The sequence below is a fragment of the Periplaneta americana genome, chromosome 2 (assembly GCF_040183065.1).
Source record: "Periplaneta americana isolate PAMFEO1 chromosome 2, P.americana_PAMFEO1_priV1, whole genome shotgun sequence".
NCBI lineage: Eukaryota > Metazoa > Arthropoda > Insecta > Blattodea > Blattidae > Periplaneta > Periplaneta americana.
In genome coordinates, this window is record NC_091118.1 from 96,299,469 (window position 1) to 96,316,026 (window position 16,558).

At 35.0% G+C, this 16,558-nt stretch overlaps 1 protein-coding gene across 6 annotated transcripts in view; it reads right to left on the reverse strand.

Moving 5' to 3' along the window:
• The window catches only part of sfl (N-deacetylase and N-sulfotransferase sfl), a 953,010-nt gene that overhangs the window by 57,193 nt on the left and 879,259 nt on the right, over positions 1-16,558 (reverse strand). For all 6 annotated transcript variants that reach the window (XM_069818157.1, XM_069818158.1, XM_069818159.1 and 3 more), the window contains 2 exons: positions 10,335-10,517; positions 4,966-5,186 (listed from right to left, as the gene is read on the reverse strand). In XM_069818157.1, the coding sequence (XP_069674258.1) occupies positions 4,966-5,186; positions 10,335-10,517 (404 nt within the window). The remainder of the gene's footprint in view (positions 1-4,965; positions 5,187-10,334; positions 10,518-16,558) is intronic.

Consider the following 16,558-nt stretch of genomic DNA (forward strand, 5'->3'; position numbering starts at 1 on the left):
TGGTCAGCTTGATGAGTTAATGATTGAATTTGGTATAATTTTCCTCTATCCAATACCTAATTCCCTCTTTACCCTTTCCTATCCAGTCCTCTGACTGAACTCTTACTTTCTTCGACCCCAACGGCATTAGAGCATTCGAGGCCTAGGGGTTCATTTCCCTTTCCTTCCTCCTCTTTCTACTTTTCTGTTCCTAGTGCTGACCTGCTATGGCACTAAAATCGTCCTCCAGTGGCTTAAGGAGGGAAAGCTGGTGATCAACAAGATCTCCCAGCTAGGTCCAATGGACCCGTCGACCAATAGCAGGTGTGGTCCTCCAGACATTCTGGGGGTTGTGTGTGAATGAAGTAGCCACCAAAACGTTAAAATATGGTGTTCACTTAAATCGGCTACAACTTGCCATTTAACCTGTGCTTCAATGGCTAGTCATGATAATATCTTTGAAAAATATTGGAGTGCAAGAGGTCAAATGACTTTATTGTCAAACGCCTGGCATTAGAAAACAACATATACATACACACACACATATATATATATATATATATATATATATATATATATATATATATATATATATATATAACGCGCACACGCACACGCACACGCACATACACACACCTACCTTTCAATATATTCGGTCCTGCTGACCTTCACATTCCTGCATTTGGGTCAGCATTCCCTTACTTACACTATTTACAGCTTAAAACACAGATGAATCGTGACCTTAATTCCTGCTCTTAACTATGTCTTTCATGTTCTTCCACTTTCACTTATCTCTCCTTCTAATTTATCACACTTTATTAACCTGCTTCGCTTCTATTATTCTCAGCTATACTAATAGCTATTTATACTAATTTTCTCATTCAACTTTACTCCCACCTTTCTTATAACTAACTAAATAATTTCCCCTGTACATAACATAAATACCTGTAAACTTATTAACTATAGAAGACCTAACCCTTGTTGACTATTTCAGTAACATAACCTATTATTAAATTCACTCTCGTACTATTGTTCAAAGTTCTGAATATGTTACGATTTCGATGAAGTTACTCCATTTCCATAGTTTGTTTCCGAGATAATTTTGTACTGGATATTCTAAAACTTTTTTGAGAGTTTTAATGCTTTTGTGTTTAATTCGTACTATTGCTCTACGTGTGTCTATGTGCATGCATGCGTTCAGTGGCGACTCGTGAACTTGTGGATTGGGAGAGCTGCAGTAGATTTTGGTACATACAAATTTCACTTCTTGATACCATTACTAATAAGTATAGGACAAAAATAAATGCACTACATATCGAAAAACCGAAACTTTCTCACTTAGTTGGGAGATGTCTGTGGCATCATTTTCTAATCGCTAAAAAAAACTAATACCATCGATTTCAGTCTGAATTTATGATCAGCAGACATTAAACTTGCAATCTGCCAGTTCATTCTGAATTGTCTTAGAATTACCTTTAAATAGTGGCATGTTCCAAATGATTTTTGAGAGGCTCGTTTAGATTACTCACGAACTGTAGCAACCTACGAAATACATCAGAGTCCTTCGAATCGTTTTTTCATCATGTCCCCTAACGGGAAGTTCATATTGGTCACAAAATTTGATACAATCAATATTTTTTTAAATAATTTCACGATTTTTTCTCACTTCTTGATTATATTTGAGAATGTTTGTTCTGTTCGTTTCACTTAATTGCGCAGTAATATTAGTTTTGCCTAACATAGCCAATGAAACAACATTTTTCAGGTGAGATTACGAAGATTCGTGCTTTTTAATTTTTAGGGGCAAATGTCCTAAATCTGTCACACCACTCCTAGTCTATGCAGAACCACCACCGCAGAGGAGGCAACCACAAATGCTCAGCGTAAATGTCATTATTATACTTCCTTACATATATGCACTATTTCGGCTGGAAGAAGCTTGAGTAAGATTTAAGTTGGGTAACGAACGACCCTTTAATTTCACTTCATTACATCAATTTTCTCCGCAAGGGAAAGTTCAGAAAAATAAAATTAATATTCTGTAATTCACACACTCTCATGCTTGCCCATTTGCACTGGTTAAGTTACGGTACTAAGACGTCACACCAAAGCAACACTCAGATAATATACTGATGGTCAACAATTTTCTAAAACTGGAAAAGAAGTCTCTTTCGTATTTTACGTGCTATATCAAAAGGATTATACTCGTGCAATCATTTTGAGTTAAAGCAAATATTAGGTTCTGCTGGAGGCTGGATATATATGTAATAATAAGACAAAAGAGAATATTAATTTCGTTATATTAACTCGATAAGATTGTACAAGAATAAGTATGTGAAGAGAAAATAAAAATTTTGTCATTAAGTTTCAAGGGAATAGAGAATCCATTTGACGTAGCATTACAATAGCATGTGAGAGTGGAGGAAAGATCTTCCCTTGTTGCCTGGCTCTGCAAGCCACTGCAGCGAAATACGGGTTTTAAACAGCGGCAGTTTCCCTCTGCTTCCCTTCACCCCTCTACTCCCTGACCTAGCAAGACACACTCTCTATGATCTGTCCCACCCTGCAGATCCCAGGACGACTTTGAATGCAGTGTCAATTCCAGTACAGTCGACGCGCAAAAAGATAATGCATAAGATAATAGTACATATTCTCGGCCAGATGAAATATAAAGCAATTTACCAATAAAAGCTGTAACAACTCTTCTACAAATTAAAATAAATATTATTTTTATTTTCCTGTCAAAGCAGGGAGTGCTGCAGCTCCGCAGCTCTTACGGATGAGCCGCCCCTGCATGCATTTGCTCCATGTATTAGTATGTGTGCACATGAGCACGCAAACTATTATTATTATTATTATTACAATTATTATTATTATTATTATTATTATTATTATTTGTTATAGAAATGTTCTTCCAGAAGCTGAAATTTTTCCTGCTTGTATCCATAGCTAGGAAAAGGTAGTTCAGTTAAATATTTCAAATATCTTTAGTGAGATAATGATTTTTAAGATACTTATGCCATGTATTTTATTTGCAGTCTTGTACCAGATAGCCTATATTACAATGACTTGATATGCAGTACATTGTGACAAGAGGAACATTATATTCAGGGATAATTGGTAGGTTTGTGCAGCAATAAAGTTTGCCGATTTTAGTCTATAAGAATGTAGATGTTTTATTGTTAAAAGTTCGGTTCATGTTGAACTTATCAGAGCATAATATGTTTTTTTTAATTGTGTTATATAACTCTACACTTATTTTTTTATATTAAAAGTCCATCCGTATTGGTATATGTCAGTTTATTATCTCTGTACCATTTATCAGTGGCGAAGTTCTTAAGAGGCTTTTTGAGGCTTAGCCTACCCAAAAAATTTGAGATATACCTAGTAACAATAAGCCTATAAGTTCGTAATAACGATGTATTGTAACACTTGGTTTTACTTCGATCCTTCCATATATTAAGTTCACTGTCATTCCAGGATGGAGAGTTCAGTTCGAAGCTTGTGGCAGAAGCCTCTAAAGACATAGCTACAACCTTGACTCGCAAACTTGAGGGAGGACCGGGGTTGCACTATATTGATGTTCTCTGAATGTGCTGCATTCTTGAGTGTTAGTTTAATCAAAAGTGCATGTGTATGTGTGTTACATTTTAATTTTGTATAAAATCGCTCATACTGAGAGAACATTGAGGTCATTACTTGTAGAATTAAAAGAGAAACTGTTTTCAAGTTGAACATATGAAACAAAATGTGCTTACAAAGATAGGAGATCGACACCACATTTACTTATTAAAATAGCAGATAGAAGAAGACAAAATATAAATTTTCAATTTTATTGTCATGGTATGAGAATTATCCTTGGCTAACAGAGTGTTCTGAGACAAATTTATATTGTTATACCTGTATTATGTTTGGGGGTGAAAATGAGTGGTCATGATCTTCTTGTGGGGTCTGTGTCAGAAAAAAATTTGATAGAAAACCCGAGAAATATCTGCTCTATAAAAAGATACAAGGTAAGCAGATTTTTTCAGCCTACCCAGCATTTACATCTTAGCTTCGTCATTGTCATTTATTAATTATTTCTGCGATTAATATCCTAAGTAAGCACTCATAATTTTCTTTGGTTACCTTTTCGGAATTTTCAGCTTATCTTGGACATATTCTCGCAGTTGCATTTTGATTTCTTTTGTACGGGATTTAGTTGTAGAATTTCTCAACATTAACACGTGAGTCTAGATCAAATTGTTAGTTCTCTCAGGTTGAGTAGTACTTGTCATTAGATCTAAGGCTTTCATGTTCAAGCCAACCAAGGACAAAGGATTTTTAAGGATACTTATTTTTTATTTTTATTGGGTTCTTTTACGACTCTGTATCAACATCTAGGTTATTTAGCATCTGAATGAAATTAAGGTGATAATGCCTGTGAAATGAGTCCGGGGTCCAGCACCGAAAGTTACCCAGCATTTGCTCGTATTTGGTTGAGGAAAAACCCCGGAAAAAACCTCAACCAAGTAATTTGCCCCAACCGGGATTCAAACCCGGGCCACCTGGTTTCGCGGCCAGATGCGCTGACCGTTACTCCACAGGTGTGGACTTTTTAAAGATATGATGAAAATTCTTAGAATGGTGTCCTTAAAAAAGAAAATAAACTCTAGGTCATAGATTCACAACACATAATAGAACTTTGCTCCTAAAGTAAAGTGCTCTACATAAAATTTACTGGATGTTTCTCGCCCACTTCAAAATTCAGTTCTACACGTCATCATACTCGCCTGACTACCAACAGGGACAATGAATTCTGCTTGAAAGGTGTCCTACAGCAAAAACGGGAATTCATGAGGTTCTAGCTGATGTGACGACCATATCTGAAGGATTGAAAATAATTTATAGTTTTCTTACAATTACCAATGCACTTTTATCAAATTTTAGTATGATAAATAATCGGTACTAAAACTTGTCTTAAATTATAAATCAATAGAAACTCACCAATCTAACCCTCTGTAGTAATTCTTTCCATTAAAGAACTGAATTTCTTCAAATGTATCGGGACTGGGGAAGTTGCTACTAATATCTGGATGCATGGAAAGGAATGTGTAGAGCGCAGTGGTGCCTGTTTTTTGGGGTCCGATTACCAAAAACCTGGGCAACTGCTCGCAAGTCTTGTTGTGAGACCAGATTTTCTGATGCCTGCTATCATCACATGGATTCTACAACAGAAAGACAGGAAATTCACACTAAATGTGTGGCACTGTATATGAATGTGTAATTGCAGATACATTAATATTGAAATTACAAGAGCTGTGGAAATTATTATACTGAAACCATTTCAACACTTACTAAAATTAATAATTCACTATGTAGCTACTTCAAAACGGGCATTAAAATAAAATGGAACTTATGAAAAGAATTAGCATGATTTACGAAGTTTTATTGGCATTTATAAAGCTCATTCTTGGTGTGATTTGAGCAGTTGAAGAAGAATAAGGAAAAGTTCATGCGAAAATGTGTCCAAATGTCAATAATTAACGGTGCTATAACATTTTAAATCTCAAGAAAACTAGTAGACCTATACAATAAATTCTGTTAATTATGGAAAAAAAAAAAAGAAAGAAAGAAAGAAAGAAACAAAGTGAATGAAGAAATGTTTGTAAAGCTACATTTCACATGACAAGCACATATACAAAATAACAAAACATTGGACATTTAAGTATTTTAATGTAAAAAGAGAAATTTTGCCATTTAATTTATTTCATAAAGAATAAAATAATAATCACTGCTTTATCATATGACATGTTTGCATCCAATATGGTAGTTTGTTCTCTCTATGCAAAACAACATTCCAATAGTTAAAAAAAATTCCACTTTACAATTTAATATATGTGTATGAATCACATATCAAGATACTCTTGAAAGATGTGTGAGACAATCGTCTGGACAAGATACATTTGATAAGGAAATGAACTACTGAAATGCTGTTCATATTGATGCACTTTTAAAAGAGAGAGAAAATATAACTGCGCAAAGTTTTGGAATTAGACTCATTGGGAACAAAGAGTGAACATAAAATGTTGTGTTCAGCTGGGCGAAAGTGCTACAGAAACGTTTCAAATGATGAAGCAAGTGTATGGAAATAATTCTCTATCTCATATATATGATATTGAGTGACACACTGGTGGTAACCATTTCCATCATGGAAAAAAAAAAGTCATCGGAAGATAATGAATATTCTGGTTCAGCAAAAACAATTTGAACACCAGAGTTGATAGAAGAGGTAACAGGAAACAATCACCATCGACAAATGTGCAATGTTCCAAATGATTTCAGGGGATTTCTATGTTAATAAGAAAAACCATCAGACAAATAACTCCAGATTTAAAGAAAAGTAAAATCTGTGTGTGATTTGCCTCCTATTTATTAACAAATTATCACCAACGAATCTGAGCTGAATATTACAGGAAACTCACTGGGAACCACTTAAAGAAATCCAACTTCCTGAATTGGACTTTTAAATGTGATGAAATGTGATGTTTCGAGCACAGTGACAAGGTGCATTGTAGAAGTCAGCAAACTCTCCCTAGGCCAAGAGAGTTTGTCAAGAAAGATAAATAATCAAAATTTTCTACGATTCATGTATTAACAAGGTTCTGGGAACTGGAAAGGAAATAGACGTATTTTATCATATTCAATTGCGATGCTGAAAGCAGAAATTTTCTATCACGTCAGAATTTTAACTTATTGCAGTTTACATATTTTAGCTATATGAGTAAATATTCTCTAAGTGAGTGAAAGTAGATCTGTTTATTTTAAGAGGAGAGTTGCAGTTGTGTTTATGAAAGTTATCTGAGGGGTCTAAGGAAGTTAAAATCTTAACTTTTTCACAAGTTAGTATCTCCTCTTGTGTGTTGTGGGTTTAACAGTTTTTGTAAAAAGTATTTCATTTTCATGTTCTTGTGGTGTTTTTTACTTATAAACAATAAAGTCCCGGTAGCAAATACATGGATATTTAAAATCTCCAGATAGTTTCTGTTATATATGTGTGTAGAGAATTTGCAACTAAATCACAAAGGAAAGGAATTATGGTCAATCTTCTTAATGTATCCAGCTGTTTGCTGAAAACATAAAGTCCATTATAATCCACCGTAGTCTCTTCAGTTGTTTTTCATTAGAAATGAGGGGTATGTTGATCGGTGTTCATTATAGATGCCTGTTGCTAGCAGCCAGAGTTGGGGTGTAGTCAATATATACTGCAGAGCTGTGTCTTCTGCAACTGGTATTGATGATTTTAATTTACTTCTTTTGTGGTTTATGGATGGACAGTATAGAAAAATGTGTTCCAGATCTTCATCATGATTATTACACCACAGACAAGTAGGATTGTCAGAAAGGTGAAATCGATGTAGGTACAATTGTGTAATAATGTGACCTGTTCTAGCTCTTGTTAAAAATGTTTGAACATGTCTGGGCAAGTTTTTGTACATTTCCAGGTCATTTGGTTTCCTTAGAACGGACTGTAAAATTTTTCCTTTGTCAGAAGTGAGCCAATTGTTGATCCATAGGTTTATAAAATGGGACCTTACTGAAGCAAAAGCAATGGAAGAGGTCTTGGTTGCAAATATGTTGCCTGTTTTGCAATATTATCGACTTTCTCATTAAAGGAAAGGAATATTATAAAAGTGATAAAACTGAGTGTCGTCTATATTGTGACTGGCTCACTCCCCATATAACTTGCAACAGATGTTACGTAAAATTAACTCAATGGCTAAAAGGGAGGAAACAGCACATGTCTTTTGCAGTTCTTCAAATTGACAAGTATTTTCAGAATCAGAAGATAAGTATTCAAACAACAGCATAATGGTATTAACATCAAGAGATGAACCACATTTCCTTATACCAGTAGTATTAAATGACTTACTGTGTGACTTAATTGTCAAAGCAACATGCGGAGCTTCTGGATTCATGACTTCACCAGTGGGATTTCTTGGAAAAGGGAGAAAATATTACCTTCTTTTCAAACAAGAATAAAGACCATATTTTACGAAGGATAGTTCACTTTGTACTTTTAATAATGTGAGTGAATTAGTCAAAGATAAATATTGTGTACAATGTTAAAGACTGGAATTTATTTACAGATTCGTCCAAAATAAATTTAACAACGTATTACTTCACAATGGTAATGAACTAACATCTGTTCTGTGGACCATGCAGTTTGTATGAAAGAAAACATACGCAAGTATCAAATATCATTCACAGGACAGGAAGCACAATAAGCCTTAGGTTGCAGTGTAAGCCTTTGGGTCCCTCCTCCGTAAAAGAGAGAGAGAGAAGGAGAAAAGTCTCAGATTCTAGAAACCATTAAATATAAGAAACACAAATGGCATTATGGACTCCTCTTATGTTTACAGAGTGATTCACAAAACTTTGTTCCCTGTGCTTATGGGACAGTTATGCTACAGAATATTATGTAGAAGAAGAATCAGAATCAGGGAAGCAGGATATAAAACACACGCCATTCCTCAAAACGTGCATCTCCCTCCTTTACATATAAAACTGGGGCTGATGAGAACCTTTGTGAGGAGAATGGACACAACAGGTGAAGGCTGAATTATCTGAAAGAAGTGTTTCTCACTTTAAGTGAGTTTAAATTGAAATAAGAAACTTTTATTGGTTCACAGATAAGAAAATTGCTTACAAATCCCAATTCTGATGCTAGGCTAAATGTAGCTGAACTTGCAATGTGTGTGGTTATCATTTAAAGAAATGGTGAAAGTGTTCTTGGGAAACAAAAAATTAAAAAACAAGGATACATTAATACAAGATCGTCTGAAGACCTACCGAAACTTGGAATGCAGGATGTCATTAAAAATGCATATCCTTCATTCGCACTTGGGCCTTTTCCCCGAGAACTTGGAGGCAGTTAGTGATGAGGAAGGTGAACGTTTATGTCAGGATATATTACAGATGGGACGTAGATATCAAGGTAGTTCGGATTCCTCCACGATGAGCAACTATTGTTGATTTCTTCAGCAAGAAGATCCTACTGTGCATAAAAAAGTCACATAGAAAAAGCTTTAATACTGCTCTAGCATCCAGAAACTAAAGGTAACTGTGTACCGTAATTTTGTATAATAGGTCAAACAGAAATTTAAATTTCCGAACTCCAGTCAGGGTCATTCAATTCAACGCTTGAAGTACTAAAATTAATTTAATAGGATAGAATTCTGTAACTCAAAAACTGAGGATGATGGGGAAAAAAGGGATGACAGATTCAAAATCAGCATAGGCAAATCATTATAAATGAATTACTTTCATGTCAGTTCCATAAATTTGTTTAAAATTTGTTGATATGTGTTACAAGGGAATTATGCACATAGGGTTCATACTCACGGGTTAGGCAGTTAATTCTGCTTGCTGCATACAATCTGGACATTTTGAATTGTCTGCTTGAGAGAATCTGATGTGTATGGCCTCAATAATGGAAAGAAAACAGTTGATTCCTGTTGCACGATAACACATTATGCCACACATAGGGCTCTCATTGCCAGGGACCTTTTGCCCAGAAAAAAAGACTGTGTGCGTTCACATCCACTGCATTCAGGCCATGTAGATCCTTTATGTTCACAAAACTCAAAGAATCACTACTTAACGGTTATTATTTTGATTATGTGAACATCTTCCAAAGGACTGTAATGAGAGCATTAAACAGAACTTCAGACAAAGCCTTCCAGGTATTTCACCATGTTGGTGTGAAGTGTACGAGTGCAGGTAGAACTGCCTTGTTTAACAATGCTCAGCTTGTTCATGCATGAAATTATTTTTTTTCTGCGGTTGGCTGCAGCACTGTAAATTTGTTGTTGGTGATGAAGCCATTCATCCTCTTGCACTCCAACATTTTTTGTAGATGATTGTTTATTTTAGATGGTACAGCATATCAACTATAGCACTGCCTGTACCGTAATAGTCTGAAGGCTGCTACTGCTGATTCCCGCACTTTATATGTACATCTTTACTCAAAATTATCTCAAGAATAAAATGTGAAAGTGGTAGAGTAACTTTGTAAATTACTCTGTATATACTTTTCAATCTGCCTTAATAAACTCATGTTGTTATGTGTTAGTTTAACCTCTCACAACAATGAATACATACATGTCCTTTTATTCTATTTTCTCTTCTTTCGTCCCTCTCTTTCTCGTTAGCTCTATCCCTCTCTATCATCTACCCTTCTCATTTATTCCACTTCTTTCTCAATCATTCCCTTCCTCACTCGCAAAAGTGACTGTATTGAAACTATTTTTACACTGCTACAAAAAATGATGTGAGGTTGAGATATTTTATAAGACAACTGTGCTAGCACTTACGCCCCAGACAGGATCTCCTTCTTCAGGGTACAGCTGGAAGTAGCGCTCTCCAAGTTGTAGTGGAGGTGCAGTACTGAGTCTCAAATTTGTCCAGCACTGCAGGAATTTTATAACGGACTCAAAGGTATAGAGAGCCAGCCGGTCATTCCCATAGTTTGACATGTGAGTCATGAAGATGTTGATCTGTAAGAAATTCTCTGCTTAATTTAAGATGCAGGAATACTGACAAGATGTAAACATCTGATACACAAAATTCAGTTGCTGAATTATAAAAAAAAAGAACTAGAATAACTGGAGAAGAAGGCTACATATAAATAACAATTGTATTAATATTCCTCTAACTGTGATTGAAATACAGCAAAACTCCCGACTTTCCATACAAAACAACAAAGAAATTACATCAGAACACAAAGTGAACCCAGCTTTGGACAAAATTCTAAGTTACTGTTATAATTGGAATCAACACATTAGCAGATGACCACATTTAATCTTTGAAATATCGGTACCACCCCAGTGGAAGAAAAAGTCAAGGTACAGATACTGCATGAACAATCCTTCGCGCACTTGTACTTTCACTGCTTCTGGCTAGTTGGTGGAACCAGCTGCTAAGTGGGTTATAAATTCCTCATCTCTACTGCGCTTAAGGTCGTGTCAGGCATCAGTATGAGTTATTCTCTTGCAAGATAAACACGTGTTCTTTAGGCGACATAATACAGTGTGTTAATTAAGTTAATATGGCTCAATTCAGGTATTCTATTCTGCTGTAAGGAGATTATTTCAAGAGAGATTCCCTGGTGTCCAAGTTCCAAATTGAAGTTCGATTCAAAGATTGGTAAATAAATTTCGTGAAATGGGAAATGTTCTTTATAAGAAGTGTTGACAGCCATGTACAGTACTCACAGAAGAAGCTCTAGATAACATCGCACATGGCTCTGAAAATTCCTGTACAAAATCATTTTGACATCTTTCTCACCAAATGGAATTTCCTATAGCTCTGTTCGAATGTCTACAAAGTTACTGAAGCTAAAATATTTGCTTTTTAAGTGATTATTACTGTTTATTTTTTAAGTGTGTATTAGTAATAATCAGGCAGCTCATTTTTGTTCCCAAATGTACAGCAGTAGTTTCTTCTGGTACATCTATTACATCACGTCAATGCATAACGTGGCTCGTTAGCCATCGATGCATAAGCAAGGTAGTACGGGTATTGTAAGCAGGTACGCATACACTATGAATCATAGTACAATACAGGTGCTCCATCGTCAATGTTGTATATGTAAAACACCAAGTTACGACTACTGATTCTGAAGTAAGAAGGGCTCTTAAAAGCATTAAATCTAAAGCACAAGGCACTGATAACATAAGCATAGTCTTTATCAATAAGTTAGTCGATGTCGTGCTTCCCGTAATAACTCATATTTTCAATTCTTCAATTATCACGTCTGTTTATCCGCAACTCTGGAAAACAGCCTTGGTACGCCCACTTCCTAAAGTAAATTCACCTACTTCTGCAAAAGACTATAGGCCAATCTCCATTCTTCCCGTTTTATCTAAAGCTCTGGAACGCATCATTCATAAGCAGTTGTCAGACTACCTAATAGAATTTAATCTTTTAGACCCTTTACAATCAGGATTCAGAAATGGCCATAGCACTTCTACTGCTTTGTTGAATGTTACTGAGGACATACGCACAGCCATGGATAAACGACAGGCTACTGTACTAGTTTTATTGGACTATAGCAAAGCCTTTGATTCTGTTGACTTCGATCTACTATTGACTAAACTACAAACGCTACACCTTTCTGATAGTGCTATCACCTGGATGTACTCCTACCTTACTGGCCGCCAGCAGCGTGTCATATCTAATAATCGTTTCTCATCCTGGCGTACTGTAGACACAGGAGTTCCTCAGGGATCAGTATTAGGCCCCTTGCTCTTCTCTATTTATATAAATGGAATTTCCAACTCATTTAAGCACTGCAGATATCAAATATATGCAGACGACGTTCAATTGTATATTTCAGCCCGTCCCGACGCACTAAACGATAGCATTAATAGTCTGAATGAAGATCTTGATTCCATCTCTTCCTGGTCTCAACAATTTGGGCTTAACCTAAACGCATGTAAATCACAGGCTATTCTGTTCGCGAACCGTAGATTAATTCCTGAAGTCAACGACCTGAATATTCCACCTGTGAAACTGAATAAAACAATCATCCCGTTTAGCTCTACCGTAAAAAATCTCGGAGTACATTTCGAATCTAATCTAAATTGGGATACGCATATTAAATATACATGTAAGAAGGCATTCTCTATTCTCCATTCACTAAAAAGATTGTATCATTATCCATCTAAATTAAAACAGACGCTGGTACAGACACTCATTCTACCTCACTTCGATTATTGCGACGTTTTGTTCAGTGATCTCAGGATTGATTCCGCTCAGAAACTACAGCGTGTTCATAACGAGTGCGTCCGCTTCATTTGTAATGTTCGATACTATGATCATATCTCACCTTCTTTCAAGAAGTTATCATGGCTTAGGTTACATGAGAGGAGAAATCTGCACTCACTTTCTCTCTTATATCGAATTATGCACTCTTCATCCCCCTATTATTTATTCGCTCGATTTCATACTCTCTCTCGCTATCATAATATTAATACTCGAGCACAACGCGATAACACGCTAGAAATTCCACTTCACGCATCGTCTCTGTATTCCTCATCCTTCACTGTTGCTACCTCTCGTCACTGGAACTCTCTGCCGCCTGAAGTCAAGGGCTGCCGAACATTGAATTCTTTCAAATCCAAGTTAGAAAATTATCTTATGACGAGTTGCCAAACTAACTTACTATTATGACAAGTGTTGTATTGCATGTTTCCACGTATTCACATTTTTTTATGTTCTAATGATATTCAACTTATTTTATATTTTTTTTTCATATTTTCCGATAATGTTATATCTCTAATGTGATAAGTTGAGCTATATATAATCTTAATTTTCCTTATTGTGTGTACTTAGAAATATTGTATTCACTGTATACTTTGTACTGCACTATTTTATTACTATTATTATTATTATTATTATTATTATTATCATTATTACTATTCTTCTTTATTATTATTATTATTATTATTATTATGAATAATTGTCTTTTTTTTTGTATGCCTCATTTATTTTGACCTGCTGTTCACATATTATTATGCTTTTTTCTTTCTTTCTGTATGTTATATATTATGTCTGATTTCTTCTTATTTGTTGTTTATTTTTTATTATTATTATTATCTTATTCAGTTTTGTGTGTAAAATTGTAGTGTAATTTGTTAATTTGTAGTGTTTTTGTAACGCAGTCTTTACTCCTGGTTGAGTGTTAGAGAAGGCCGTATGGCCTTAACTCTGCCAGGTTAAATAAATCATTATTATTATTATTATTATTATTATTACATTGTGATCTGATTCTAATACTGAGTAAGTTGCATTTTCATTCAGACTTTTGTGTTAATATTATTTTAATTTATCAATCTATCTTATATTGTATTTAATTTTGATCTGTATTTTGTATACTTGTGTAAAATGTAAATAATTTTAATTTGTATATTGACTTTCGTTATTATAATTGTGCCACTGTAACGTCTTGTGATGTAGGAAGAACATTTTCTTAGCTTAAACAAATTTTTACTGACAGTTATGGTAAAAGATATGAATTTTATAATCACAAAATAAAGGCCTATACTTTTGTTTACTGTAACGGAGCTGATTTTGTTAAATGAATCAGTTGTAAAGTAAGTAAACAAACTTCCCCTAAAATAGGGGTTGCCCTGAAGGACAAAGTATACCAAATACACAAATATTAGTGAATGCGTACAATTTTATGAAAATCTTTTCGTGAGAAATATAATGATATTATTATTGTGTTATTAATTTACTTTATACTAGCCATACCCGTGCGCTACGCTGCACCTGTTAGAAATAAATATAAAGTAATTACATAATTAAAATAGGACGTTTGATCCAGGGAACAGATTTTACAACGGCGCAAGATAATCTGCTTCGCTCATTACCCAATTTTTTTTGCATTGCATTTATTGCATATATATTTTATGTATTTTAACTACTAAATGTACATAGGCCAAATAGAAATGACTGGGACGAAATTGAAATACAAACTGCTGAGCCATTTATACCCGAACCCACGCTTTCAGAAGTCGAAATTACGATAGAAAATCTGAAAAAGTACAAGTCTCCAGGTATCGATCAAATTCCAGCAGAATTAATACAAGAGGGTGAAAGTGCATTATATAGCGAAATTTATAAACTTGTACTTGCTATTTGGGAAAAGGAAATTGTACCAGAACAATGGAAGGAGTCCATAATTGTACCTATTTTTAAAAAGGGGGACAAAACCAACTGTGGTAACTTTCGAGGAATATCACTTTTGTTGACGTCGTACAAAATTTTGTCCATTATTCTTTTGAGAAGGTTAACTCCGTACGTAGATGAAATTATTGGGGATCATCAGTGCGTTTTCGACTATTGATCAGATTTTTTGTATTCGACAGATATTGGAGAAAAAATGGGAGTATAAGGGTAGAGTACATCAGTTATTCATAGATTTCAGAAAGGCATATGACTCGGTTAAGAGGGAAGTATTATATGATATTCTTATTGAATTTGGTATTCCCAAGAAACTAGTTCGATTAATTAAAATGTGTCTCAGTGAAACATACAGCAGAGTCCGTATAGGTCAGTTTCTATCTGATGCTTTTCCAATTCACTGTGGGCTAAAGCAGGGAGATGCACTATCACCTTTACTTTTTAACTTCGCTTTAGAATATGCCATTAGGAAAGTTCAGGATAACAGGCAGGGTTTGGAATTGAATGGGTTACATCAGCTTCTTGTCTATGCGGATGACGTGAATATGTTAGGAGAAAATACACAAACGATTAGGGAAAACACGGAAATTTTACTTGAAGCCAGTAAAGCGGTCGGTTTGGAAGTAAATCCCGAAAAGACAAAGTATATGATTATGTCTCGTGACCAGAATATTGTACGAAATGGAACTATAAAAATTGGAGATTTATCCTTCGAAGAGGTGGAAAAATTCAAATATCTTGGAGCAACAGTAACAAATATAAATGACACTCGGGAGGAAATTAAATGCAGAATAAATATGGGAAATGCGTGTTATTATTCGGTTGAGAAGCTCTTATCATCCAGTCTGCTGTCCAAAAATCTGAAAGTTAGAATTTATAAAACAGTTATATTACTGGTTCTTCTATATGGTTGTGAAACTTGGACTCTCACTGTGAGAGAGGAACATAGGTTAAGGGTGTTTGAGAATAAAGTGCTTAGGAAAATATTTGGGGCTAAGCGGGATGAAGTTACAGGAGAATGGAGAAAGTTACACAACACAGAACTGCACGCATTGTATTCTTCACCTGACATAATTAGGAACTTAAAATCCAGACGTTTGCGATGGGCAGGGCATGTAGCACGTATGGGCGAATCCAGAAATGCATATAGAGTGTTTGTTGGGAGACCGGAAGGAAAAAGACCTTTAGGGAGGCCGAGACGTAGATGGGAGGATAATATTAAAATGGATTTGAGGGAGGTGGGGTATGATGATAGAGACTGGATTAATCTTGCACAGGATAGGGACCGCTGGCGGGCTTATGTGAGGGCGGCAATGAACCTTCGGGTTCCTTAAAAGCCATTTGTAAGTAAGTAAGAAATATTTTATGTATTTTAACACGATTCAATTGAGCATAATTAAAATTTGAATTATAAAATAATGGATTGCTAAGCTAACGTACTATTACTGCATACTAAATCAATACACTCTCGTTGTTCGTTAATTCTCTGAGATTAAAATGAGTGTACATAAATATTATTTTAAGAAATACAGAAAACGAATGTACAAAATACCTTATCAAATTTTCTGTGCATAAGAAGCTATTTTAATCTTACCTGTCCTCGATTTACTCAGACGTTACTGTAATAACATTATAGCATTATGTCCATCTAGAGCAACTACACTTTCCAATGGTGAAATAATAATTAATTATACAAATCGGTTAATTTAGCTTCTCATATTACTTCATACAAACACAGAAACATTCTCTGTAGGCTATGTTTAATAGCTTTCGATTGTTGATGTCCAAGGCCCTTGTTTCGATTGTTGTTGTCCAAGGCCCCTTATAGACGAAGTCATTTGTTCTTAAT